Source organism: Callorhinchus milii, unplaced genomic scaffold, assembly GCF_018977255.1.
Source record: "Callorhinchus milii isolate IMCB2004 unplaced genomic scaffold, IMCB_Cmil_1.0 Scaffold4, whole genome shotgun sequence".
NCBI classification, from domain to species: domain Eukaryota; kingdom Metazoa; phylum Chordata; class Chondrichthyes; order Chimaeriformes; family Callorhinchidae; genus Callorhinchus; species Callorhinchus milii.
In genome coordinates this window covers 74,458,154-74,483,849 of record NW_024704745.1, presented here as the reverse complement: position 1 = coordinate 74,483,849, position 25,696 = coordinate 74,458,154, and the positions used below count along the sequence as shown (strand labels likewise).

Genomic DNA, 25,696 nt, shown 5'->3' with positions numbered 1-25,696 from the left:
CGATGGTCAGCTCCTCTAACAATGCAGTACTACCCCAGCACTGCATTTGAGTGTCAGCTTAGACTAAATGAGTTCTCACTACCAATGTAGGTGCTTGAACCCACAACCTTCCAACTCGGAGGCGAGAGTGCTACTGACGCACGCGATCTGGATTTGAAATGAAAACAGAGCAACGCACAAGCACATCAAACAGCATCTGAATGTGAAAGGAAGGTTAACCTTACAAATGGGACCCCCCTTGTAAGAACTGGAAAACAGAGAATACGTGCTTTCTCTCTCAGACATTTTATTGAGCATCTCTAACATTTATTGTATTGTAAAACATGATGGACACAACAATAATAACCGTTCTTCTACTCTTCTAAAGCAAAGTATGATTGGAACTAGTTACCTAACTGCATGGGATTACACAGTGTGCAGGGCTGGAGATAGCAAATGACATGAACATAATATACCTTCTCAAACCAAGTCCGCACTGCATGCACTTCTAAATCCCCTACACACACCACCATTCCTTAACACAGCCAATATTTTAAACAGATTGCAAAACTAGTTCAGAATGGTATTAAATGGGGTTCGGACAGATTTTCAGGACGACATTTAAAGGTGGCGCGGAACTCATTCATCTCACCAACAGTTACGCCCTCTCAGTGTTTTTCAGTGATTCACTATCGGCATCTATGCCGTCTATGTCGTGCAGTTCACTTGACACGTTCAATTCAACTGTACTGGCCTCAGAACCTAGCAAAGAAATGGGAAAGTGCCTTTGTAATGTTACTAACGTTTCCATACAACATTTTGAAATCTTCGTACAAAGCCCTCGCCCAATTTCAAAGTGATTTGCTATGCAGGACAGTGGATTTTGTGGACTTAGGTGGACATTGCTGCATTCAACAGCTAAACATAATTGTACCTGCTGGGCTTAGCGCTTGCTTCACTATCCTCACAGTTTAAGTCCCAGGGTTTTCTGAAGTTCAGGTGAATAAAGTTGCAATGACTAGATTGTACAAATGAAAAGAGTTTCTCAGGCTTAATGACTTACGTAGAATTGCACTGCATGGAATACAGGCCCACAACAACTTGTATTTATATAGGGCCCTTGATGTAGGATAGTGTTCAAGGCTGAAATCCAATGGACCAAATGATTAGGAATGATTACAACCTTTAATAGCCCAATAACAATTTGCATTTATATAGGGTCCTTCATGTCAGCAGTGTCTTGGAGTGCTTAACAGTGATGGAACCTGATGCTGAGCCGGGAGGAGCTGACAGCAAGCATGGTTGAAGAGGAAGGTCTTGAGTTGTGATCTAAAAGAGGGAAAGAGGGAGGTAAAGTGGAGAGATTGGGGGAGAGAATTCCAAAGCTTCTGTGCGGAGTGACTGAAAGCATGGCCGCCGATGGTGGAGTGGAGGGGACGAGAGACAAGCAGGAGCCCAGAGCGGACCGAGCGGAGGCAGCGGGTAGTGAAGTGGGGTCAGAAACACTAACACTAACAGAGCAGCAAACCTGTTTCAGCGGCATTTGTCCACAACCGACCCAGGACGTGAATGTTAAATGAGTAGTATTTTAAGTTTAACTTCAGATTGTTTTTAATGAGGAAAAAAATAAAGATGAGATAGGGCAAATGGTGAACCGTATTTCAACAACCCCCAATTGCCTTGAAAGATTTAAATCGCCCTTTGATTTAAAACTGAATTAAAGGTTTTGCAACACATCTACAAAGACCTGCAGCGCCTCCTCACCACTCACAGAAAAGGAAAAAGAGAAACAAGGTAGTTATTTAAGAAAAGGAATTGATTTTGTCCAAATTTGGCTTCTGTGGGGGTCACTTTTAAGCCTTTACTGTGCTTTGATTTACAATGAATTTCCTTCTTCACATCGCTCTTATTCCCCAATGCCCCGTTATAATGTGGCTCGGTTTAGCAGGATTTTACTTATAGTGTACCGCAGACCAGTGCTAGACCAGAAACATAGTATACTTCCAGCTTCCAACAATCACTGGCTGTTGGCTTCCTGCGTGTGTTCACTAAGCACAAGAAGTGTCCAGTAGCTCAGGGGTTAGAACACTTGCCTCCCAAGTGAAGAGACCTGAGTTTGATTCCTGGCAGGGCGAAACATCGGGCCAGTTTTCTTACTCCAAACGCCTCTGTTTACCTAACAATAAGGAGGAACCCGGTTGTTGGTCGATTGGCGGATCGCTTTTCTGGGGCTAATAATTCCTTCAAATTTTTTTTAAACAGACTCGTTTTGTCACTCAATCCACCACCGTTTCTGGAACACTGCTGTGCGCAATTAGCTGCTGCGTTTCGCCCACAAAATAACCAAAATATACTTTACACTGAATTTACAGCTTTAGCTCTGCCTTCCCCCACCTCTGCAACATTGCCCGACACTGCCACTGCCTCACCCATCAGATTGCCTAAACTCTCATTACAACCAGGCTCGACTATGCCAATGCCCTGTTTGTGGGCCATCCCGACTCTGCCCTCCACAAGCTGCCGAACATCCAGAACTCTGCAGCTCACGTCCTCTCCCGCACCAGGCTCCGTGACCCCATCACAGTATCAAGTTCAAAATTCTTGCCCTCACCTTCCAGGCCCCCCAAGGCCTTGCCCTCTCCTACCTTTCCGACCTGTAAACCTTTTATCAATCTGTCCGCACCCACCGCTCAGCAGGCTCCGGCTTGCTCCATGTCCCCGGCCCACCCCACCATAGGCGGTCACGCCTTCAGCCGCTCTGCCCCCACCCTCTGGAACTCCATCCCACATTTCCTTCACCTCGCTCCCTCCCTTGCCTCCTTCAAGGCATGCCTCAAGACCCTCCTCTTCGACCGTGCCTTCGGCCAGCCTCTTACCCTCTCTGACTACCCCCACCCACCCCTGCTCGGGTCCTAATCCCTAACTGCTCAGTGCCCTGGGACATCCTCCTGACCTGAACGGCGCATTGCAAATGTAATTTTGTATTGTATAGTCTGTGAAGCGCTTTGAGACCTCTCAGCAAGGTGATGAGGTGCTATGTCAACTGCAAAGATTATTATTATTATTACTGATATCATTTCCTGCGTGTGCAAGCTTATGTACAGAAAGTGCTGCTGACGTCACTTCCTGCGTGTGCGAGCTATGACACGACCTGAAAAACATGGTCCTGACCTTTTTTTTAATACAACACAGGGTCTGAGTTTATGGACCCAACACCGAGTTATAACAGGGATCGCTGTATAGTGGTTTCAGGACACGAGCTGGAGTCAGTGCTGTCCCTAAATGAGGGACATTGGAGTCCTGCATCTCAGTGGTTAGAGCACTCACCTCGCAAGCGAGAGACCTGTGTTTTTGATTCCCAACAGGACGAAATGTTGGGCAAGTTTCCTTACTCCACACCCTCTGTTTACCTAGCAATAAGTAGGAACGTAGCAGTAAGTTGTTATTCAATTGGCGGATCGCTTTTGCGGGGATAATAATCCTTAAAAAAAATAATTTGGTCACTCAATCCACGACTGTTTGTGGGACACTGCTGTGCGCAATTGGCTGCCACGTTTCACCCACAAATATATAGTCAATTCATTTTACAGTAAATTCTGCAAAGCGCTTTGAGACGTCTAGAAGACGTGAAAAGCGTTATATCACATGCAAGGATTATTATTATATATTATATATATTATGTTAATAATATTATACCATTAAGGTGAGGAAATTCAGCATCTGATGAGATTGAACCAAGTTAATATTACATAGGAGTTTAGACCCATGAGGAGATCATTTTAAAAAAGGAAAAAAATTCCAACTGAAAGCACATCATCTTCTCCTCAGACTTCCACGATCTAATTTCTGATACAATGCAATATTATATTAATATAGCACCTTTCACGTTCGGAGGTGCACCTCAAAGCACTTAACAATCCTGGCTCAGCACTGGAACTGGGGGTGGGAGCCGAGGAGGGTGAGAAGGGAATGAGGACTGAAAGCGCAGTCTAAGAGGTGGCATCCACCCCCACTCCCCTTGCAATGTCTGTCCATTCAGAGCAGCTCTTTATGGCACCATTAAGCCCGCCATCGTGACACCTTAAAGCAATTTCAGTGCAGGGCACCATTTAACACTTATCGTATTCAGACGCCTTTCAGCGTGCAATGACTGTAGAGAAAAAAGTCGATTGCAGACCAGGTGACGCTGTATAAAGACCTAGTGATTTAATGGGCGACACTGCAGTGCTAGTGATGTCCTTGTGATTGACATGCCATATAACACTATAATAGGAGGAGGTTCAAATCAGGGCCAGAAGACAATTACTGCAGCCATGGTCTATCTATAGTGGTACTCAAGAGGAGGCACAGTAAAGGTTACAAACTAATTTGGAGAAAGGTCAGAAAGTTAACGTAAACGATCACCATGGATCACTGCTAGGATCCGGTTCTTTCAGAAATTCGCAAGATCCCAAGTGAGCTTCGGGAGAAGAAGGCCCTCCAACCCACTGATAAAAACGGTCCTTCCAATTCCTGCCTGACAAAAAATTGGTCATTCATTTCATAGAATCATAGAATGTTACGGCACAGAAGGAGGCCTTTCGGCCCATCGAGTCTGTGCCGGCTCTTTGACAGAGCAACTAACTTTTATTAACCCCACTCACCAGCTTTCTCCCCATAACCCTGCAAACCTGTCTTCTCCAGATACCTATCCAGTTCTCTCTTAAAAGCTGCTATCGAATCGGACTTCACTGCCCTTTCAGGCAGATCATTCCAAATTCTAACAACTCGCTGAGTGAAAAAATTTCTTCTAACCTCCCCTCTGCTTCTTTTGATAGATATCTTAAGACTGTGACCACGAGTTACAGACACACCTACCAGCGGAAACAGCTTTTCCTTATCTCGCCTGTCGAAACCTTTCATGATCTTGAAGACCTCTATCAGGTCCCCGCGTAACCTTCTCTGCTCTAATGGAAAAAGTCCTAACTTTTCCAGCCTGTCCTCATAGCTAACGTTCCCCATTCCTGGTATCATTCTCGTGAATCTCCTCTGCACCCTTTCCAGTGCCTTAATATCCTTCCTGAGGTAGGGTGCCCAGAACTGGATGCATTTCAAGGCTGTTTCGCCCACAAAATATACAATCAGTTCACTTTACAGTATATTCTGTGAAGCACTTTGAGACGTCTCAAAGACATGATAAGGCACTATATTAAATGTAAGGATTATTATTTTTATTATTATCACGACAACGTGATAAGGCGTTAAATCAAATGCAAGCATTATTAAAATTGAATCTCATCCTTCCAAAATACCAATGCTACTGTTCATATTATAGCCTCAGTCTAGATGTGTCCTAGATATTTTAAAGCAAACTCAGAATCATACAGTATTGTGTATTTGAATTGCTTGCATCAGATGGATAGCAGGTAAAATTAGCAAGGTGTGATGTGTTAATTATCACCGGTTGTAATTATCACATTGCTGATAAATGACATCAACGAGGCCAATCAATAACACAGTTGGCTTTGTATTTAACCCCTTCCTTCCCAAGTTCTACCACATTGGTTGGCCTCCAAAGCCAAGCCAGGATATCAGCTTAACTCTGTTCTTCTTGTTAAGTTAAATCTTTAAGCGCTGCAGAAAACAACTTCTAAATTAAGACTGGGTTTAAAAGTTTTCTAAAATCCCGCACCATCGATCTTAAAATTGTAAGACAACAGTTACTGAGGGTAAAGGTGATAAATTTAAGGCCTCCTCTGGAGATATCCCACGACACAAATTGGCCACAATCGGGGAAAAAGGGAGATTAGCACACGATGTTGGTAACTATTGTTAAACATTCCTTCGAATATTAGAAGCTGTCAACTTGGCTCAGTTAGTTACACTGTTGGGGCTTTGAACTCCCAGTCAAGGCTGACAGTCCAGTGCAGTGCTGAAGGATCCACACATTGTTAGAGGTACCACTTTTCAAATAATAAATAAGGTCCTGTCTGCCCACAAGGCACTATGCGAAAAGAGAAGTGAATTTTTCCGGGTGTCCAAGCCATCAACCCCCAGATAAAATTGGTCGCTCATTTCATGAATTTTTAGGGAGGTATTGCTCTGTATAAACTGGACTATCATTTACAATAAATGTTGGGAAGTGCTTTCATATGTTCTCCTGATGTGAAAGGTGTTATACCAATTGTGAGGATTACCATTGCAGAGTTGGGTCCAAATCCAAATGCATCTGCATTTAAATGTGCTTGAGACAAAAATTACATTTGTATCTAAATGTCTGAATGAAACATTTGAAGTTGACCAAATGAAATTCTTGCCTCGCAAGCGAGAGACCTGGGTTCGATTCCCAGCAGGGCAAAATGTTGGGCAAGTTTCCTTACTCTGCATCGCTTTTCCAGGAGTAATAATTTCTTCAAAAAAAAAGAAGAGATTGGTCACTTCGAATTGCTGTGTGCAATTGGCTGCCGCATTTCGCCCACAAAATATATAGTTTATTCACTTTATAGTATATTCTGTGAAGCGCTTTGAGACGTCTCGAAGATGTGAAAAGCACTATATCAAATGCAAGGTTTATTATTATTATTATTCAACATGTATTTGTAAATAAATTGCATTTGGAGACAACACATTTGAATTTGCATTAAAATGCGGCTCAAGTGTGAAGCATTTGGTTTTGTATTTGCATTTGTAAGATTACACATCATTTGCATTCAAGTGCACAGGTCCGCATTTGAATCCAAGTCTGAAAAACCCCGACACCAATTTAGGTTTATTTGGGGATTACTGTATCAATCATCTGGTTTTAATTAACTGGGGCAAAAATTCCCTAACAAACATCACTATATTCTGAGAGAAATGTAGGGGTTTTAATGCTGATATCAGTAACATACGATTCAGAATCCGTGACAACTTATACCATGGCATGAATAGACCCCATTGTAACACGGGCACTATGATTGAATCCTGCCTCCTGCTGGTTAATCACTGAACTACAGGCACAGAGAAGGTATGGCCTGGTAGACTTTGGTGGTGTGGTGAAGGCTTGTGATATACAAAGACATTATGAAAAATGATAGATAACAGTGGAGGTTGAGAATTTTTCCCTGATGGTCTTTCTATTTATAGATGGTTGGTAGCTTACAAGCCCTGATAGACCAGGGAGTTTTTTACAAAGAGACCATTTTCCTTCCCATTACCTTCCGAGGGGTCGCCAATACCATCGTGGTTTTCGTCCATCAGCTTCTCGTCCTCTGGGAGGAAGCCGTGATAGTTGAGCGAGGCAGCCACGGGGTTGGTATAGGGACGGTCCATCGCGGTGGAGGTGGACGGTGATTCCCAGGGGATTTCATGCTTCTGGACACGGAGGTCAAAGTCCCAGCCAGTCCAGCCATAAAATGCTAACGTGCTGAGAAAGCCTTGCATGGGATTCAGGATACCCTAGTGAGTGAAAGATAGATTTGGTTCAAATTTGGCATTCGGGCAAATACTAACTTTTGTACAGATCAGGTCAGTGCTCTAACATACTGTGTTTCTGCAATAAAGGAATCCCATAGCGTAGAAGTTTGAGACACCTTTCAAGCAAGAAGACGCAGTTTCAATTCATGGGCAGGAAGAAACCCTAGGCAAGTTTCCTTACTCCACATTGCCTCTGTTTACCTAGCAGTAAATAAAAACCCAATTGTTTGTCGATTGTCGCATCCCTTTCCAGGGGTAATAATCCCTCTGAGAGAAAAAAATGTGGTCACTCAATCCATGATTGTTTGTAGGACATTACTGTGCGTACTTGGCTGCCGGGTTTCGCCCACAAAATACACACTTTACAATTTATTCTGTGAAGCGCTTTAAGACATCTCAGTGGCGTGATAAGGCACTATATCTAATGCAAGGATTATAGTTATACCCCTGTAGCTGACTCTTTTTAAGCTATTTGTCGAGTTCCTTCTTGAAGGCTAAACTCTCCTCAACACCTGAAGGCCTTAAATGCCTTATCTCAGATACTGCTCGTTCCACTTTCTTCCTCCCCACACCCACAGGCAACTGTGATTTTTTATATAGTGTATTGCACAGATGTTTATGACAAATTCACTACCACAAGACAATGATAACAATAAAAATCCTTTGGGCAAAATTGACTCATTTAAGAAACTGCTGTTGCAATGGGAAGATGCTAATGTTTTGGAAGGATGAGATCAAAGGGGCTTGATGGACTCGATTCTTATGGTTTCACAGATAGATACATGGAGAGAAGCAGTGAAAAAATAATAATAATAATCCTTGCATTTGATATAGCGCTTTTCACGTCGGGAGGATGTCCCAAAGCGCTTCACAGAACACACTGTAAAGTGAATGACTGTATATTTGTGGGCGAACGCGGAAGCCAATTGCGTACAGCAATGTCCCACAAACAGTCGTGGATTGAAAATGACCAATTTATTATTGTTTTTGGTTTTGGAGGGATTATTTATTGGGCGTGTGGAGTAAGGAAACTTGCCCAAGGTTTCGCCCTCTGCCTGGAATTGAACTCAGATCTCTCGCTTGCAAAGCGAGTGCACTAACCACTGAGCTGCAATGCACCTCACGTTTGCTCCCGGGAGCAAAGAATAATGTAGATTACATACACTGAAGGTCCATATATTTTTCTCATCTCTAGAGTCGAGCACTGAAACAGTGACTTTTGTGTATACAATATTGTAAGTGGTGAATAGACATCTCAGTACTTGGGTTACACCTTCTGTCCAGAGTGAATATCTGCCTCTGTGTTAGTGCACCAAACAGTGGGTGGAGGGCAGCACCTGGTGGCTGATGCAAGCATGACTGCAGGAGAAAATAGTTCACAAAATAATAATCCTTAATAATCCTTGCGTTTGATATAGGACATTTCACGTCTTCTGGATGTCTCAAAGCGCTTCACAGAATATACTGTAAAGTGAATTGACTGTATATTTATGGCCGAAATGTGGCAGCCAATTGCGCACAGCAGTGTCCCTCAAACAGTTGCGGATTGAGTTACCAAATTATTATTTTTTTCCTTGAGGAATTATTATCAGGCGTGTGGAGTAAGGAAACTTGCCCAAGGTTTTGCCCTGCCAGGAATCGAGCACTTACTTCTTTGCTTGCGAGAGACCTGGGTTTGTTTCCCATATGGGGAGCAACCTTACAGTTTCCTTACTCCATGTGCTTCTGTTTACCTCGCAGTAAGCAGGAACCCGATTGTTAAGTCAATTGGCTAGATTGCTTTTCCAGGGGTAATAATTTCTTCAAAAAGAAATTGGTCACTTTGAATTGCTGTGTGCAATTGGCTGCCGCATTTCACCCACAAAATATACAGTCAATTCACTTTATAGTATATTCCGCGAAGCGCTTTGAGATGTCTCAAAGATGTGATAAGGCGCTATATCAAATGCAAGGATTATTATTATAAATAATAGTAATCCTTGAATTTGATACAGTAAGCCCCTCAAAGTGCCTCACGTTTTAATGTAAAGTGTGGTGATTGTGTATTTTGTGGGGTGAAAGTGGCAGCCAAATTGCATACAGCAATGTCTCACAAACAACCATATTTTATCTGCAGTGGTGGAAGTGGCCAGGACACAGGGAGAAATACCTTTCATTTCGAATTGTGCCACAGGATTTAGAACATCCAGCTTCTGATAATTTTCACAGCTTTCTCACTCAGAGGTGCTACCAACTGAACCAAAATGAGTGCAGCATCCCTCCACCTCAACCACTCTTCCTGGTAAACATGTTAATTACACCCCATATAAAGAAATATTTCCTGGTGCTTGTCCTTAAATTTGCAATGGCAATCCTGAATATATTCTTTTACCCATTTAGAAGAGGTTGAAGAGGAAATCTTTTAAGAGTCCCATTTAGAAAGTTATATGCCTCCTATAAGATTTCCTCTGAGATCTCTGACAAAAGAACCAGAGGGGAGAATTTTTTTTACGCAGCGAGTTGTTACGATCTGGAATGCACTGACTGAAAGGGTGGTGAAAGCCGATTCAATAATAACTTTTAAAAGAGAATTAAAAGAATTAAAAATTCCAGGTCTATGGGGGAAAAGAGTGGGGGAATGAGACTAGTTGGATAGCTCTTTCAAAGAGCCAGCACAGGCACGATGGATTGAATTGCCTCTTTCTGTGCTCTAAGATTGGTGGATCTCTTTTCCGGGGATAATAATTCCTTAAAGCAAAAAGTAATAAATTGTTCACTCAATCCACGACTGTTTCTGTGTGACACTGCTGTGCACAATTGGCTGCCACGTTTCACCCACAAAATATACAGTCAATTCACTTTACAGTATATTCTGTGAAGCGCTTTGAGACGTTTCGAAAATGTGATAAGGCGCTGTATCAAATGCAAGGATTATTATTATATTATTCCAAGATGCTATAACTCTATGTCTCATTTCAAGGCTGAAGTAACCGTAGCCTGTGTAATCATTGCTCATTCCTCTAACCCGGGGCATCCAACCTCGTTGCTTTCCTCTTCATTGCCTTTAGGGTCAGGGCAGTCCGCTTTCCACGCAGCAGCGACGCAGTACTCCAGATACAGCCAGACCAGAGGAATGCAAAACAATGCTTTAGTTAGAGGGCCACAGAGGGATATCTGTGCTCCAGACATACCATTATAAACCACGTGATTAGGGCAGCATTTCTGACATTCTTCCGAAGATCTTGGCTCATGTCTGGCTGCAGCTCGAGGTAGAATAAAAGACTCTCATTGATGATATTTGGGATCCAGCTGCAGAAAAGAAACAGATATTCACGTACGTTCCAGATGGATAGATATAAGCAGAAGTTGATCAGGAGTACACGCATCTTCAGCACAGTGAGAAACATGAACTAAACAGCAATGATGTTACTGTTTCAAATCTCATAGCAACAACAACAACTTATACGTATATAGAGCCCTCCCTGCAGGGTAGCATCTCAGAGCGCTTAATAGTGGCGGAGACTGACTCTAAGCCAGGGGAGAGGTGCCATAAGCACGGTCGAAGACTAAAGTTTTCAGGTGGGCCTTGAAAGAGGAGAGAGAGGGGGCAAGGCAGAGAGATTGAGGGAAGGTGTTCCACAGTTTTGGGGAGTAGTGGCTGAAAGCGCGACCTCCGATGGTGGGGTGGAGGCTGCGAGGGACGAGTAGGGGGCCGGTGCCAGTCGAGCGGAGGCTCCGGGTGGTGGATTGGGGAGTGAGGAGGTCAGAGAGGTAGGGAGGTGCCAGGGAGTGAAGGGATTTGAACACAAGTGTGAGGATCTTGAAGTCGATCCGTTCAGTAATGGGGAGCCAGTGAAGTCTGGCCAGAACTGGTGAGATGTGGGTAAGGAGGTTGGTCCAGGTCAGTATGCGGGCAGCAGAGTTTTGAATGAGCTGGATCTTGTGAATGGTGGATCTGGGGAGACCAGCGAGGATTGTGTTGGAGTAATCCAAGTGGGAGGTGACAAGCGCATGCACAAGAGTTTTGGTTGCATTTGGGGTAAGGTACAGTCAGAGGCAGGCAATGTGGCAGAGGTGGAAGAAGGCGGACCCGATGTGGGGAAGAAAAGACAGCTGGGGGTCGAACCGGGCCCCTTAGGTTGCACCCTGGTTTGGTGAGTCTGAAGGAGAGCCCAGGGAGGTTGAGGAGTTTAGATCCACAGGAGTGAAGACATTGATGGGAGCCAGGAGTATGGCTTCCATCTTGTCCATATTCAGCTGCAGGAAGTTTACACTCATCCGGGCTTTGATGTCTCTGCCAGACAAGCTGATAGAAAATCAGCGGCCCTGGAGTTGGTACTGGAGGAGGTAAAGTCGATTTGTGTGTCATCCGCATACATGTGGAAGTTTACCCCGTGTCTATGGATGACATCGCCCAGAGGGAGCATATAGATAAGGAAAAGAAGAGGGCCAAGGATTGAGCCCTGGGGTACCCCACAGGTGACCAGGTGAGGACAGGAGGAGAAACCATTTGCTGAGATGAAATGGAGGCGGTTGGTTAAGTAGGACTTGAACCATAGTGGCACGAGCGACCTATCTTTTGCTCCCGGGCACTGTGGCCAACAGAATGTCAGGAGACCCTTGTTAAGCTGTCATCAGAAAATAATGGAGGGATTTACCCAACTACAAGGAGGTATAATCGTAAAGCTAGAGCTAAGATGCTTAAAAGTGAAATCGGACCACATTTGTTGATGCAGAGGGGCTTGTGAGAATGTAGAATGTGCTGCCTCGCAGAAGACTGTGGATGTGGAATCCATTAAGAAATAGGATGGGTTCCCAGCACAACCTCTACAGCCGGTTCCTTTCCTGCACCAGGCACTGCCAGCTCATTACCCCCACCATGTCCTTGCCCCACCATCCTTCTGATCTCCTGCAATCCTACTCCCTCCGCCCACCCCCCAACCACCTCCCTCCGACACTCTGCGCTGCCAACTCTGGCCTGTTTCATGCCCTCTATCCCTTCCTCCCCACCACTGGTGGGCGAGCCATCAGCCACTTTGTCCCTACTCTCTTTAGGTCTCTCCCTAAATCTTCCACATTGTCTCTCTCCCTCTCCTCTTTTTAAAAACTATTCCTCTTTAACTGTGCCTTTGAGCATCTCCCACTGTGCCTTTGATCATCTCCCACCTCCCCCACTCCATCTCGCACCCTGCCTGGGCTCCTAATCCAACACTCTAAAGCACTTTCTGAGACATTTAACTAGGCCAAATGTATATGCCTAGTCTTCCTTTCAGCAGTGAAGCAACTGAAATGTGATGTATAAGTGCATGTTATTGTTGAATGGGCTGCCAAAGAGGTTAAAAGTGAGACATATAACAGATTCTTTAAAAATCACATCACATAGCAAATATTTCCCCTGTGCCCCGAACACATTTTTTCCACCACAGAAAGTTTGCTAATTAACACTCCGATGAGCTGTTTAACAAGGTTGTGCACAGAATTGTAGAATGCACGCAAGATCGATTTCGTGCAGTCAACTGCACCCAGATCAACCAAGGCACAAACTGCTCAGGGGCTATAGCTGCAATTATATTAAGGGGCTGCTTACTTTAACTGCTTGGAAGAGCTAAATACTGTATTCTTGGGAAAGGAAGGGTACATCCATATGGCAGAGCCAAAGCTTTTTGAGATACGCTATATTAAAAGCAAGTATTACTATTATTATTATTACGTTTTGTGTCTTACCAAATAATAAACACAAGCATAATCTTGAAAAATCTCAATTTGATTCCAGTCCCCAGACGCCTCTCATTCTCCGTGTATATACCTTGTCTTCCTTTAAGCAGCGAAGCAACTGAAAAAAAAAGAAACCATTTCCCTTGAACGACCTGTCAAAAATACATACATTTCTATTTATATCATCTACATTCTGGCACAAAAGGGAATTAGGTAAATATTTCAAAGGGGCAAAATGGTTCAGTTGAAAAGTTTCTGATTTTCTCCCTAGTGGTTTCTCTGTTCCTCCTCTTTCTGGGGTGCAGTTCCACAGCGGTCGGTTGGCCCCCTATCCACATTGTACCTCCCCCCATGACTATCACCAGGCCAACTAGATTGTAGAGGGCGTCACAGCCAAGCCTGAGCTCTCCCCAAACGGCTGCCTCACACGCTCACAACCAGCAGGAGGTCCTGTACAGGTAACAGGAGGAAGAATCCTGGCTGTCTTCCACCCCCCGCTCCCTGATGCTGGGAAGGCCGGGGTCAATTTAGCCCACGCCAGACTGGATGAGATCAGAAAACGCAGTAAATGGACCAGGGATTTGAACTGGCGAGTTCCTGGTGTGTAAGATACAGCTCTATCCAGTACGTGAGGGTGGGTCCAACCTTTTGGCTGCTGAGGGCCAAAGGCCAGATATGAGAGATGTGCACAGGCCACATGAGCAATATTTTAGCTCGATTGACCAGTTCAGTCGCTGTGCAGGGTCTGAGCCCCCAGTGACCGTGTCCTGATTAGCCAGTCCTGTTCCCGGAAGAATTTTCTGACCGTAAATCAAACCTCAAGGTTGAAGAAGCTAAGAGTTTGCTTGTACTTTACACAGAATTTTTTTTTGTTGAATCAAGCTAATGGTGTGTATCGCTTGCACAAACCATACCTGCAGACACGGTTTTCCCGAAGAGAATGGGGTTAGCAACTAAAACAAGCAGCAGCGGCACATAGGTGGTGATGTAGTGAGGAACTGCGTGCTCCAGCCCCTTTTCACAGCTGGAAGAAAAACAATTCTATCAACTCAACAACAACAGCAAAATTACACTTATGGAGCACCTTTCATGTCAGGAGGACGTCCCAAAGCGCTGAACAGTCAGGTGTCGGGGCCCAAGCATGGGGGAGGGGTGGTGTAGGGGTGAGGGAAGGCAGAGAGGTGGGAGGGAGACCAAAGACACGGTCGAAGAGAAGGGTCCTGAGACCAGCCTTGAAGGAGGCAAGGGAGGAAGCGAGGTGAAGAGACCGTGGGATAGTGTTCCAGTGTGTGGGGGCAGAGAGGCTGAAAGCACGGCCACCGATGGTAGGGTGGGTCGGGCGGGAGACATGGAGCAGGCCGGAGCCTGATGAATGGAGGGAGCGGGCAGGTTGGTAGGGAGTCAGCAGGTCAGAGAGGTAGGAGAGGGCAAAGCCATGGATGGCCTTAAAGGTGAGGGCGAGGATCTTGAACTCGATCCTCTGGGGGATGGGGAGCCAGTTTAGTCGGGCAAGGGTGAGAGTGATGGGGTCATTGGTGGTGCGTGAGGTGGAAGTCCATTAGAATCTCTTCAGAAATACTGTACAGTGAACTGTAAACCGGGAGAAACTCCCTTCTCTTTTCAAATTGTGCCATGGGATTTTCAATTTCCACCTGAATAGACAAACAGGACCTCTACGTAATGTCTCAATCAAAGAAAAGCAGCTCCAACGATGCAGTACTCTCACGAGCACTATATTGGAGTATCAGTCTAGATTGTGAGTTCAAGGTCTCAACGTGGGCCTTGAACCTACAATCCTCTGACTCAGAGATGACAGTGCTGCTAACTGAGCCAGGCTGACATCTGAGTTTGTGCCGAGCTTCTAACATATAACGATAATCATAAAGTAAAGGTTGCCTGTAGCAGGTTGAACAGGAAGTTTGGGAGGAAGGCACAGAGTGATGGGAATTCACTGCTGGAAGCTGCGATTGAAGCAGAAAGCATCAACATATTTAAGGGGAAACTTGATGCATACATCAAAGAGCTGGGAATAGAGAGGGTGAAGGGTTCATGTGGAGTAAAAATATCAACATGGATTAGCTGGGCCAAATGGCCTGTTTTATGTAATAATCTTCTGTTTTTCTAGGTCATTCTACTTCATCCTTTCATTTGATGTCTCAAAGTGCCTCATAGACATGTTTCTGTAAAGTGTGGTGAATGGGTACTTGTTGGCCAATTTGCGCACAGTAGATCAGGGATCTCCAATCAGTCGATTGCCACAAGGTGGCATCTCGCTCATGCTCAACAAAAACAAGAGGCAGGAGCGATATTTACTGTAGTTTAAACGTTAAAGTTGATATTTTTATTTTTCAATCCATGACTGTTTGTGGGACATTGCTGCGCGCAATTGGCTGCCGCGTTCGCCCACAAATACACAGTCAATTCACTTTACAGTATATTCTGTGAAGCGCTTTGGGACATCTAGAAGACGTGAAAAGCGCTATATCAAATGCAAGGATTATTATTATTATTATTTACAGGGACATGAAACACTTTGTGCATTTGGATTTGTTTTCGATTTGACTCAATAATGGCACAGTTCTACAGCTGCTTCCTCTTGTCGTTTTGTTTGTGCGCGACATCGCCTACTGGTGATGGACCAGTTGGAGACCCCAGCAGTAGCAGAGGTTCATTATAAGAATTTTTGTTACTCTATGAAATCCCAACATGCACTGTAACTCAGTGCGATAGCCATATTCACTGCTCGTGTGTGTAGCTGCTTTACCTCCTCTAGCCTGACCCCCAAATCCACCGATGTGGACATCAAGACCGAGGTGAGTGCCAAATTTCTGCAGCTAAATACGGACAGTTAAACACATTTAACAATAAGATCACCAACCTGGAAATTGACGGATAATAGAGCATGGCTATTCCTTCAACACACAGCAGGATTGCCAGACCCCAAGTCAGCATGTGGTACAAGACTATTATACTGAAACAAAAAGAGTGAATGGCTTTCAAAACAGCAACTCATCTGATTCTTGGTATTCCAATGTGAAAAGTTACGCCATCATTTCGAAAACACTTTGTGTCATTATTTTCGGACTTACAGACCCAGAGCCTGAAATTTCGCCTAGCCTTAGCCTGTGAGACCATCTATTCCTTGCAATGACAAATTATATTTGTACAGTGTCTTTCACATCTGGAGGACATCCCAAAGCACAATTTAAGGTGGCACAGATTTGTGGAATATTCTTAAATCAGGCCTTCATTTGGAAGCCAAGGTTTATTGAAGCACTACGAGATGTTATCCTACGTGAAGTAAATGCATGTTGATTTTTGTTGAATTAAGAATTGTACAAAATCAGCATCCAAATTAAGACCATAATTCAAGATTTTTTCACAATTCTGGGTCACATTAAATTTTGAGACAAAGTGGTCGTACACGTTAAAATTAGGTGGAATTACAGATGTAAAGTGCACACAATAATTAGATCTCCAAAACTTGGTGAGAAGATAGCAGGGTGGATCTTCTAGGAAGGATGAGATCAAATGGGCTGAGTTCCTTCTTCACCCATTATCAATGCTGTGAATCTTTATTAAAATCAGAATCCACACAGTGTAACAGTAATACAGGATTGAGTAATGGATACCAATGCCAACTAGTCCTGTAGCTCAGTGGTTAGAGCACTCGCTTTGCAAGCGAGAGACCTGAGTTCAATTCCAGGCAGAGGGCGAAACCTTGGGCAAGTTTCCTTACTCCACACAGAGCCTAATAATAATCCCTCCAAAACCAAAAAACAATAGTAAATTGGTCATTTTCAAACTACGACTGTTTGTGGGACATTGCTGTGCGCAATTGGCTGCCGCGTTCACCCACAAATATACAGTCAATTCACTTTACAGTGTGTTCTGTGAAGCGCTTTGGGACGTCCTCCCAACGTGAAAAGCGCTATATCAAATGCAAGGATTATTATTATTACCCCCGGAAAGAGATTTATGTGAAATTCCTAATGCTTCAGGAAACAGAATGCAGAACGGCCCATATAAATAGAGGACCAGGCCTGAAAGCTTGTGGGATGGGATTGAAGTCCATGTGGGCTGACCTGAGCTCACGAGGAAAATGTTCTCACTTTTTGCCACACATTAAAAATGAATTAGGTAAAGCAACACCGAGTATGGGCTTAATGGTGCAATGTATCCTTGTGTCTCTGGAGACTGAGCACTTGTTCATTAGCCCGATGTTATGTGGCACTGTCTAGGATCTTTCTCCTCTGAGCTTTCCTGTGAATTTACAACGTTCCCGAAATGACAGTGTAATATATGAGGAATAACATTATCGTGTTAATGATAACCCAGATTCTCAGAGCGCTTAAATTGTAACTTTTCACGCACAGTTAATGATTGTGAGCATCAGGCAGTTATTCCCAAATGAGTGCCAGACATTTAACAGTACATCAAAAGGAATATTTTTATTGCATACATTATAGCCGCTGTTATAAAAGATACACAATACAACAAGTTACCCTTATACAGCACCCTTCACACAGAATAGCATCTCGGGGTGTTGGAATAGAGCAATCATGTAAAATCCAGACTGAATTAAGAGATTCCTTAATCCGTTTTATTTTCCTCTAGTCCCCAAATCCACTGATGTAAAGGCCTGGATGAGTGCCAAATTTCTGCAGCTGAGCATGGACAAGATGGAAGTCATCCTCCTTGGCTCTCATCAATGTCTTCTCATCTGTGGCTCTGATCTCCTTGATCTCTCAGGTCTATCCCTCAAACTCCCCAAATTTGTGTGCAACCTAGGTGTCAGGTTGAATCCCAAAGTGTCCTTCCTCTCCCAATTCGGTCCCTGACCAGGACAACTTTTCTCCACCTCTGTTACATTGCCCACCTATGACCATACCTCACACCTAACGCTGCTGAAACCCTTGAACCCACAATTTCTGACTCAGAGGTGAGAGTCTATCAACTGAGCCAGGCTGACACACTTAAATTCCTCTTTAACATATCCAATATGAATAAATTCATGCATTGCTGAACTCTGCAGAAGAAATAATTGAATTGACTGCACATAAATTTAAACGTTTCCTGGAGATAAAGTGTTAGCATCTCTGCTTAAAATCTATGTCAAACGAACACTACAGGTAAGCCAACGGTGAGTGCCAAGGTCACTTGGAATATAAAGTGATTGATACCATGATAGTCCTTTAAATTATTCCCCACTAGGAAAGGTTACCTTAGTCCAGATGATCTCTTTACAACAAGGTAGGCATCTACAGCATAGCAGAATAGCCACCAGTAAGTGGCACTGTAGAACAGTTGAATCCACATCTGTAGGGGAAGGGATACATAGATCTGTTTCCACACAATAAATAATAATAATAATAATAATAATAATGTTTGCATCAGTAATAACTTTCGAAAGGGAATTGGCTATTTACTTGATAAGAAAAAAAATCTAATGGCTATGTGGAGAGAACGGGGGAGTGGGCCTAATTGGACAGCTCTTTCAAAGAGCTGGCACAGGTAAGATGGGCTGAATGGGCTGTAAGGTTCTATGATCTCTCACATTGAAACATCTGTTAGAGTTTCACATAATTCAGTACAAAATATGGTGATCGTGTATTTGTTGGTGATATCAGGGCCAAGAAGTGAATGACCACTTTCATCTGGACAAATGGTGAGCTACTACAACAGGAAAACTCTCTTCTCTGTTCGAAATATGCCTCGGTCCAATGGTGCTTCTGACCATGTAAGCCTCCCTCAGCTGGAGTGTCAGCCTCGACTGTGAGCTCGAAATCCCAACCTGGGGTATTGAACCCACAATCATCTGATTCAAAAAGAGAGAGCCGTCAACCAAGCCAGGCCAGTTTCCATTATTGTTACTATAAAGTGCTACTTTATATGTTTTGAATGAAAAAGTATAAGTAGTATAGGAAGCAATGTTGCTTCCTCTTAAAGTTCAAAGTGTTAAAGTTCATTGAGCGTAAAATAATGATATTTCAGGTGGACATTAAAGATTCCATGGTACTATTCAAAAAGAGAGGAGAGTTTCTTCCAGTGTCCTGGCCAACAATCCCCCAGATAAAATTGGCTATTCACTTCACGGCTGTTTGTGGGACATTGTGTGTGCAAACTGGTTGCCACATTTTACCCACAAAACACACAGTCAAACCACTTTACAGTATATTCTATGACGTGATAAGACGCTATATCAAATGCAAGGATTATTGTTATTCTAAAAGCAAATAATTACAATATGTGCATAGCATTGTCCCACAAACAGCCATGGATTGAGTGAACAAATTTTTTTGGGAGGGTGTGGGGGGAAAGGGTAATTCTTTGGGGGGAGGGGGTATTATTACCCCCAAAGAGCGATCCACCAATCGACTAACAACCAGGTTCCTACTTACTACTAGATAAACAGAGGCCTGTGGAGTAAGGAAACTTGCCTAAGGTTTTGCCAAGCCTGGGGATCAAACCCAGGTCTTCTCGCTTGCGGAGTGATTGCTCCAATGCGCTACAAAACTCTGCGATACAATATAAATGATGCAGAATGTGCTCCACTTACTGCACTGGCAACACAGAAGGCAGTTGGCCACACTTCAGTTCCATTTACAATAGATATTTTAGCAGCAAAGTCTGGGAAACCAAGCCATACTGATGATCTGGTTATTATTCCTTAAAGAAATAGACAAATGGTAAGAGAAAGCTGTGTACATCGTAATTACTGTAGCTACACACACACATACACACACACAGACAAACAGACAAAAGAGGTGAGGCGTGCACTGGTGAGAGGTTAAACACAAGCAATGTCCTGTCATGTTTCCCTAATCCCTTGTTAAAGAGTAACCTCACTGAGATTATAGAGGAAATGTTCTACACTTCAGTGTCTGCGTGTGTATAGATGGTTGGGGGTGGGGGGGAGGTAGAGGGATTGATTTACAGCTCAGTGCATACCCCACCTCTCCTGGTCCTTTTTGTCAGCTTACACATTAACTCTTTGTACACACTGTTTACTCCCGGCCTCTCCTGAAAATCTTGCAGTGTCCTGACCAAACACCCTCTGAGGTACTTGCTCAGTCGCTTCACGGCTCTTCGTGAAATGCTTTCCGCATTTGCCCACAAATAATCACTATGCTTGACAGCAATTAATGTCAAGTGTTTGGAGACAGTTTGACATCATCGGGTGCTATAAAATATATATACATGAGGGGAAAGGTAATGGAGGGGTTTTAAAAATGTCTCAAAGCGGACTGGATTCAACAATTTGCCAGATTCTGGAATGCTACATCAATCGAGTAAACCTAGGTGTACTTTCTTCCTCTGTAGTTTGTAAGGGAGAAAATGCAGCAGCAACGGTTGTATTAGTACATTTCAAGGTGGTAATGAAGCTCATTCATCTGAAAGGAGAAAATGGCAAAAAAAATCCATAATAAAAACACATTAGAGGAAATGCAATTCCTTGCAGGTAAATGGGAATTTGTGGGTGTTTGAAGCTAACATTTTACTTGTCAAAGACCTATTATGGCCATTTCTCAGCTAAAAAAATTATAGGTTACCCTTTTATCCTGGTGAATTTGTCCATAATTGTGGTTTGATTTGTCATTGCTACCATGACTCATAAGAAAGCATAAAATAGTATTCTCATAAAATAATAGTAATGATCCTTGCCTTTCCAAATCATTCTTCACCAGTCTCCCCAGCTCCACTATTAGCAATATTAATAATAATCCTTGCGTTTGATATAGCAGCATATCACTTTGTGTCAAAGTGCTTCACAGGATATCCTGTAAGGTAGTTTGTCTGTGCATTTTGTTGGAGTAATGAAGCAGTCAAGTTCTGCACAGAAATCTCCCACATACCATGGAGTGACTGATCAATTTTATTTGGGAGGTTTGTTGGCCAGGACACCAGGGGAATACCCCTTCGCTTTTTAAATAGTTCCATGGGATCTTTAACATCTACCTGGAAAGGCAGACGGGACAAGATTGAAACGTCTCAAAGTGCTTCACAGGGAATCGTTGTGAGTGTAGGCATTCGCTGTTGCTAATTTGTTCACGATCATTCCCACAAACATTCACAAGGTAACTGATTAATTTTATCTGCGGGTTTGTTGGCCAGGACACAAGGGGCAGAAACAACTGCTGTATTCAACTCAAGAAGATCTGATCAAAAACTGGACAGGATTCATAGCACAAGATAAACATAAGTTCTTTCCTATTTTGCCAATTAATAAAAAAAACATTATTGCTTCCACAGTAGTGGGCTCTCTCACTATGTGTGTGGGGTGGGGGGGAAAATGTAGGGTTGTTTTCAATGACAATTGTTCTTTCTTCTTGGGAATTGTCATGTCCCCTAATGTAAGACCCAGTTGTACAACTTAATGCTATCTCTGGAGGGCAGGAAAGGTACAGAAAACATGAAGTTAATCATAAAGAGTTTTCTTTCTATGCCCTGTACAAAATTACCATCCTTTACAAATAGTCGAACATGTCATTTTTTTTAATATGTAATGTTATGATTAAATATAATTTTATAACCAAATCAGTAAGCAATTACAATCATTCACCTCACAATTTGTGTGGCTTTTCTCCTCTTATGCAAGATGTCTTGCCAATCTCAGCAAACGGGTACTGCATAAACATCAATGCTTTGATAAACTTAGGTCAAATGAGAGAGAGAGAGAAAATGCTTTATCACATCGTCAAAATGTCTCAAAATACTTCATGGGATTTACTGCAAAGTTCGGTGACTATGTAATTGCAGACAATTTTTGCGATAGCAAATCAAAATTCAATAATCCACACCCGCTTGCTTGAGATAAAATATTAAAAAATGCTCCTTGCATTTGATATATCACCTTTTGCATCAGCAGGCTATCTCAGAGCGCTATTTTGCAGCCAATTTTGACACAGCAATGTCCTACAAACAGCCAAGAAAGCAAACAATCATTTTTTTCTAGGAGAATCTATCCCTGGAGTTTCCATGTGGAGGTTGGATGCATGGAAATCTCAGTGTGGCTAGATACTTTTGAGCATGGTGATGGGTTTCCACATGTGACACCCGGCTGACCACCGTCCCCTCCCAACCAAAAATCTGGGAGGTTTTTCCAGGTCACTAATTTCATCCTCTTCTCTGCCTCAGCACATCGGTACAGTCTGATAGAATCCCCAGGCTATAACATTACATAATGCCTAGTAATAATAATCCTTACATTTTATATCGCGCCTTATCACATTGTTGAGACGTCTCAAAGCGCTTCACAGGATATACTGTAAAGTGAATTGACTGGATATTTTGTGGGCGAAACGCGGAAACCAATTGCATACACCAAGGTAGGACACTGTTGTGGTGTAGTATCGGCCATGGCATGTGTGTGTGTGTGCGCTTGTGGGTGCGTGTGTGGACCTGTGGGTGTGTGTTGGGGCGCGTGTGTGGGTGTGGGTGGGCATGTGTATGGATGGGCTTCTGTGTGGGAGACTGTGGCTTTAATTGTCAAAGAAGATGAAATGTGTGATGTTTGAGTGAGGAAGAAAACTACTGAATTAAAGTTCATTTCCTCTGCCGCTGGACTCAAATTCTGACTCTAAGACACCAGATAGGACTCGGTCTGGCCATGGAAAGATCACCTATGGTGTCCATCCTGATGGTGATCTGAAGGAAGGTGGCTGGTTGTGGGTGTGGGGGGATGAACTGTAACATTAATTATCAGAGTTTGAAATCAGCCACGATTACCAGACAGATGTTAATTAGCACAAGTGACGCGTTATGAAATCATGCAAATTTTTCAGGGAGACAACAGGAATAAACTGGAAGAGAAGATGAAAGATATTCCCAAACATGTGACATAGATATGTTAAGCATGTCAATGTCTTGAAGGCTTCATCCACTACTGTCCTGCTCTGCAAGTGGCAATTTACACTGCACTGTAAGGAATTGTTGGATTCCACTGAACAACCTCAATCAAATATTGGGACGCTGCTGTGCACAATTGGCTGCCGTCTTTCGCCCCCAAAATATACAGTCAATCCACTTTACAATATATCCTGTGAAGCGCTTTGAGGTATCTCGACGAAGGCACTACATCAAAGGCAAGGATTTTACAGTGAAACTCACAGAAGTATCATCTTTATGAATTGTATAAATGCCTAACTCGTACAATCACTCGACTCCCATTCAGTTTCCTATCAAAAAGAACACTTAGATTTCTTCACACAACTCATATTAATCACCTCCTAACTCATAACACTGCTCCCTTACCCTCCATTACTCCCACGCTTACTGGAAGCTTTGAATCCCACAAGACATAGTCTTCATCCGTCGACACACACATGCAGAAGAACTTAAATTCCTGCGATTCATTGCGATTCCAACATTTGCCGGTAAGTGCACATGTGGAGACAGGTCAAGATGCATTGCATCACCAGAAATTGTAATGTTACACGCCCTGTATGAGGGGCGCTGTATAAATGCAAGTTGTTGTCACCACATGTGCACTTACTCTTTAAGAGACCTCTTAAAGCGCTTCACAGAATAAACTGTAAAGTGACTGTATATTTTGTGGGCAAAATATATTCATATATTCCATTCTAGCTGTACTTTTGTATTATGCACAAATATATACATAAATATTATACACGTCTAATCTATCTAGAGATAAATATAAATATTTGTTGTAAAGCAACTTGGCTTACCAATGCAGCCCAGAATGTCACAGAGGCTAATGATGAGCAGGATGCTGGAGGAGGCGAGAGGTTTCTGCAGTGGATATTGGCTGAGCCTGCGGTAGCCCTGGCTCCTCTTGGGAAGGACCTGGAGCAGGGTCAGGCTCAGGCTCAGACCAGCGCTGCCCAGACACAGGGCGCTGAACAGGACAGGCTGGAAGTCCAACACCAACTCTGTGGCCAAGTCCCTGTTGGGGCAGCAGAAGGTCTCCAGGCGAGGGGAAGCCATGGTGGATGGAGGCTACATGAGAGAGGAAAGAGAGATCGCAGGCGGCTTGGCTCAGTGCTTAATCATGGGATGAAAATCATGTGCTTTTTTTTGGACTTAATCCTATAACTGACTGCGTAGCCAGCGGCCGCACATTCCCTTATACCAGGGCAGCCAGCCAGCAACTAACTAACCAACCAACCACATTGTCAGCCTCTTTACAATCACTGCTTTAACACGGAAAACAGGGGGGAAATGTAGTTTTATACAAAAATACTCTAAATCAATGAATCAATTTATTTTTTATCATAATTTCACGTTTCTAATATATTATATATAATTATTTTATTGTATAAGAATAAATAATTATTTATTATAATTTTATGATTGTATTATATATAAAATATTATAAAATATTATAAAAATTATGTATTATAAGAATAAATAATGATTTATATTTTGATGATTGTAATGCATATAATTATTACATGTTATATATAAGAATATATAGTTATTTATTATACTTTTATAATAATAATTATTTATTATATTTTTATTACACCCCTCCCCAAAGCCAGGAGAGCTTGTCTGCCTTCTGTCTTTAAGTTCATTCTTCACCTCAACAAGTACCTTATTAATTTAATCTCCTAGTTATTTGCATTGCATTGCAACATGTGTAAATATTAATCCACCCATCCTCCTGTTAAAATGAAATGATTAAGAAGGGAAGGGAGGGGTTCAGCACTCCCAAGACATGATCGCATAGAATAGTTTCTCCCAGTGTTCTGGCCACCAACCTCACCAAATAAAACTGCCGTTCATTTTGACATTGCTCTGTGCAACTGGTCTGCCTCTGTAAACAAAAACAGAAGTCTCTGGGAACACTCAGGAGGTCAGGCAGTATCTATGGAGAAACAACAACAACAACAAAGTTACATTTATAGAGCGCCTTTCACATCAGGAGGACATCCCAAGGCGATGGACAGTCAGGGGTCGGGACCCGAGCAAGGGGGAGGGCTGGGGTAGGGCTGAGGGAAGGCAAAGAGGTGGGAAGGCGGAGCCCGCTGAACGGAGGGAGCGGGCAGGTTGGTAGGGGGTCAGCAGGTCAGAGAGGTAGGAGGGGGCAAGGCCATGGATGGCCTTGAAAGTGAGGACGAGGATCTTGAATTTGATCTGAGGGATGGGGAGCCAGTGGAGTCGGGCGAGGGTGGGAGTGATGGGGTCGCGGAGCCTGGTGCGCGAGAGTACACGAGCTGCAGAGCTTTGGATGATCTGCAGCTTTTGAAGGGAAGAGTTGGGAAGACCAATGAGGAGGGAGTTTCCATAATCGAGCCTTGATGTGACGAATGCGTGGGTGAGGGTTTCGGCAGCCTGAGGGGTGAGGCAGTGGTGGAGTCTGGCAATGTTGCGGAGGTGGTGGTAGGCAGTGCAGATGTGAGGGAGAAAGGACAGTTCAGGTCAAACAAGACACCCGGGTTCCTGACTGACTTAGTGAGGTTGAGTGTGCAGCCGTGGAGGCTGATGCTGCCAGCGCCTGAGGTACGGAGGCGCTGGCGCGAGCCAATCAGGAGGGCCTTGGTCTTGCTGATGTTCAGTTGGAGAAAGTTGTCCCTCATCCAGGCAGTCCAGGACAGGCAGTCGGTCAGGATGGCAGTAGTCCTGG

The 25,696-nt window shown here is 43.5% G+C and overlaps 1 protein-coding gene across 1 annotated transcript; it reads right to left on the bottom strand.

The window, feature by feature from the left end:
- Nucleotides 1-279: 279 nt before the first annotated feature.
- Nucleotides 280-24,080, bottom strand: gpr143 (G protein-coupled receptor 143). Its single transcript, XM_007891202.1, has 9 exons — nucleotides 23,796-24,080; nucleotides 19,667-19,776; nucleotides 18,332-18,426; nucleotides 15,986-16,078; nucleotides 14,022-14,131; nucleotides 13,117-13,225; nucleotides 10,584-10,701; nucleotides 7,155-7,395; nucleotides 280-741 (listed from the first exon to the last, which is right to left on the bottom strand). Exons 1-9 carry the CDS (start codon nucleotides 24,052-24,054, stop codon nucleotides 638-640), a joined length of 1,239 nt encoding a protein of 412 aa, XP_007889393.1. The 5' UTR covers nucleotides 24,055-24,080; the 3' UTR covers nucleotides 280-637.
- Nucleotides 24,081-25,696: the final 1,616 nt, after the last annotated feature.

Excerpts from the sequence above, each read along its gene's own strand:
- gpr143 (XM_007891202.1), bottom strand. The coding sequence starts at position 24,054 with ATGGCTTCCCCTCGCCTGGAGACCTTCTGCTGCCCCAACAGGGACTTG. Across the intron at positions 16,079-18,331 it reads AAGAGATCATCTGGACTAAG|TATAATAGTCTTGTACCACA; the intron begins GTAACCTTTCCT and ends TTTTTGTTTCAG. Across the intron at positions 14,132-15,985 it reads TATTATCCGTCAATTTCCAG|CTGTGAAAAGGGGCTGGAGC; the intron begins GTTGGTGATCTT and ends TTTTTCTTCCAG.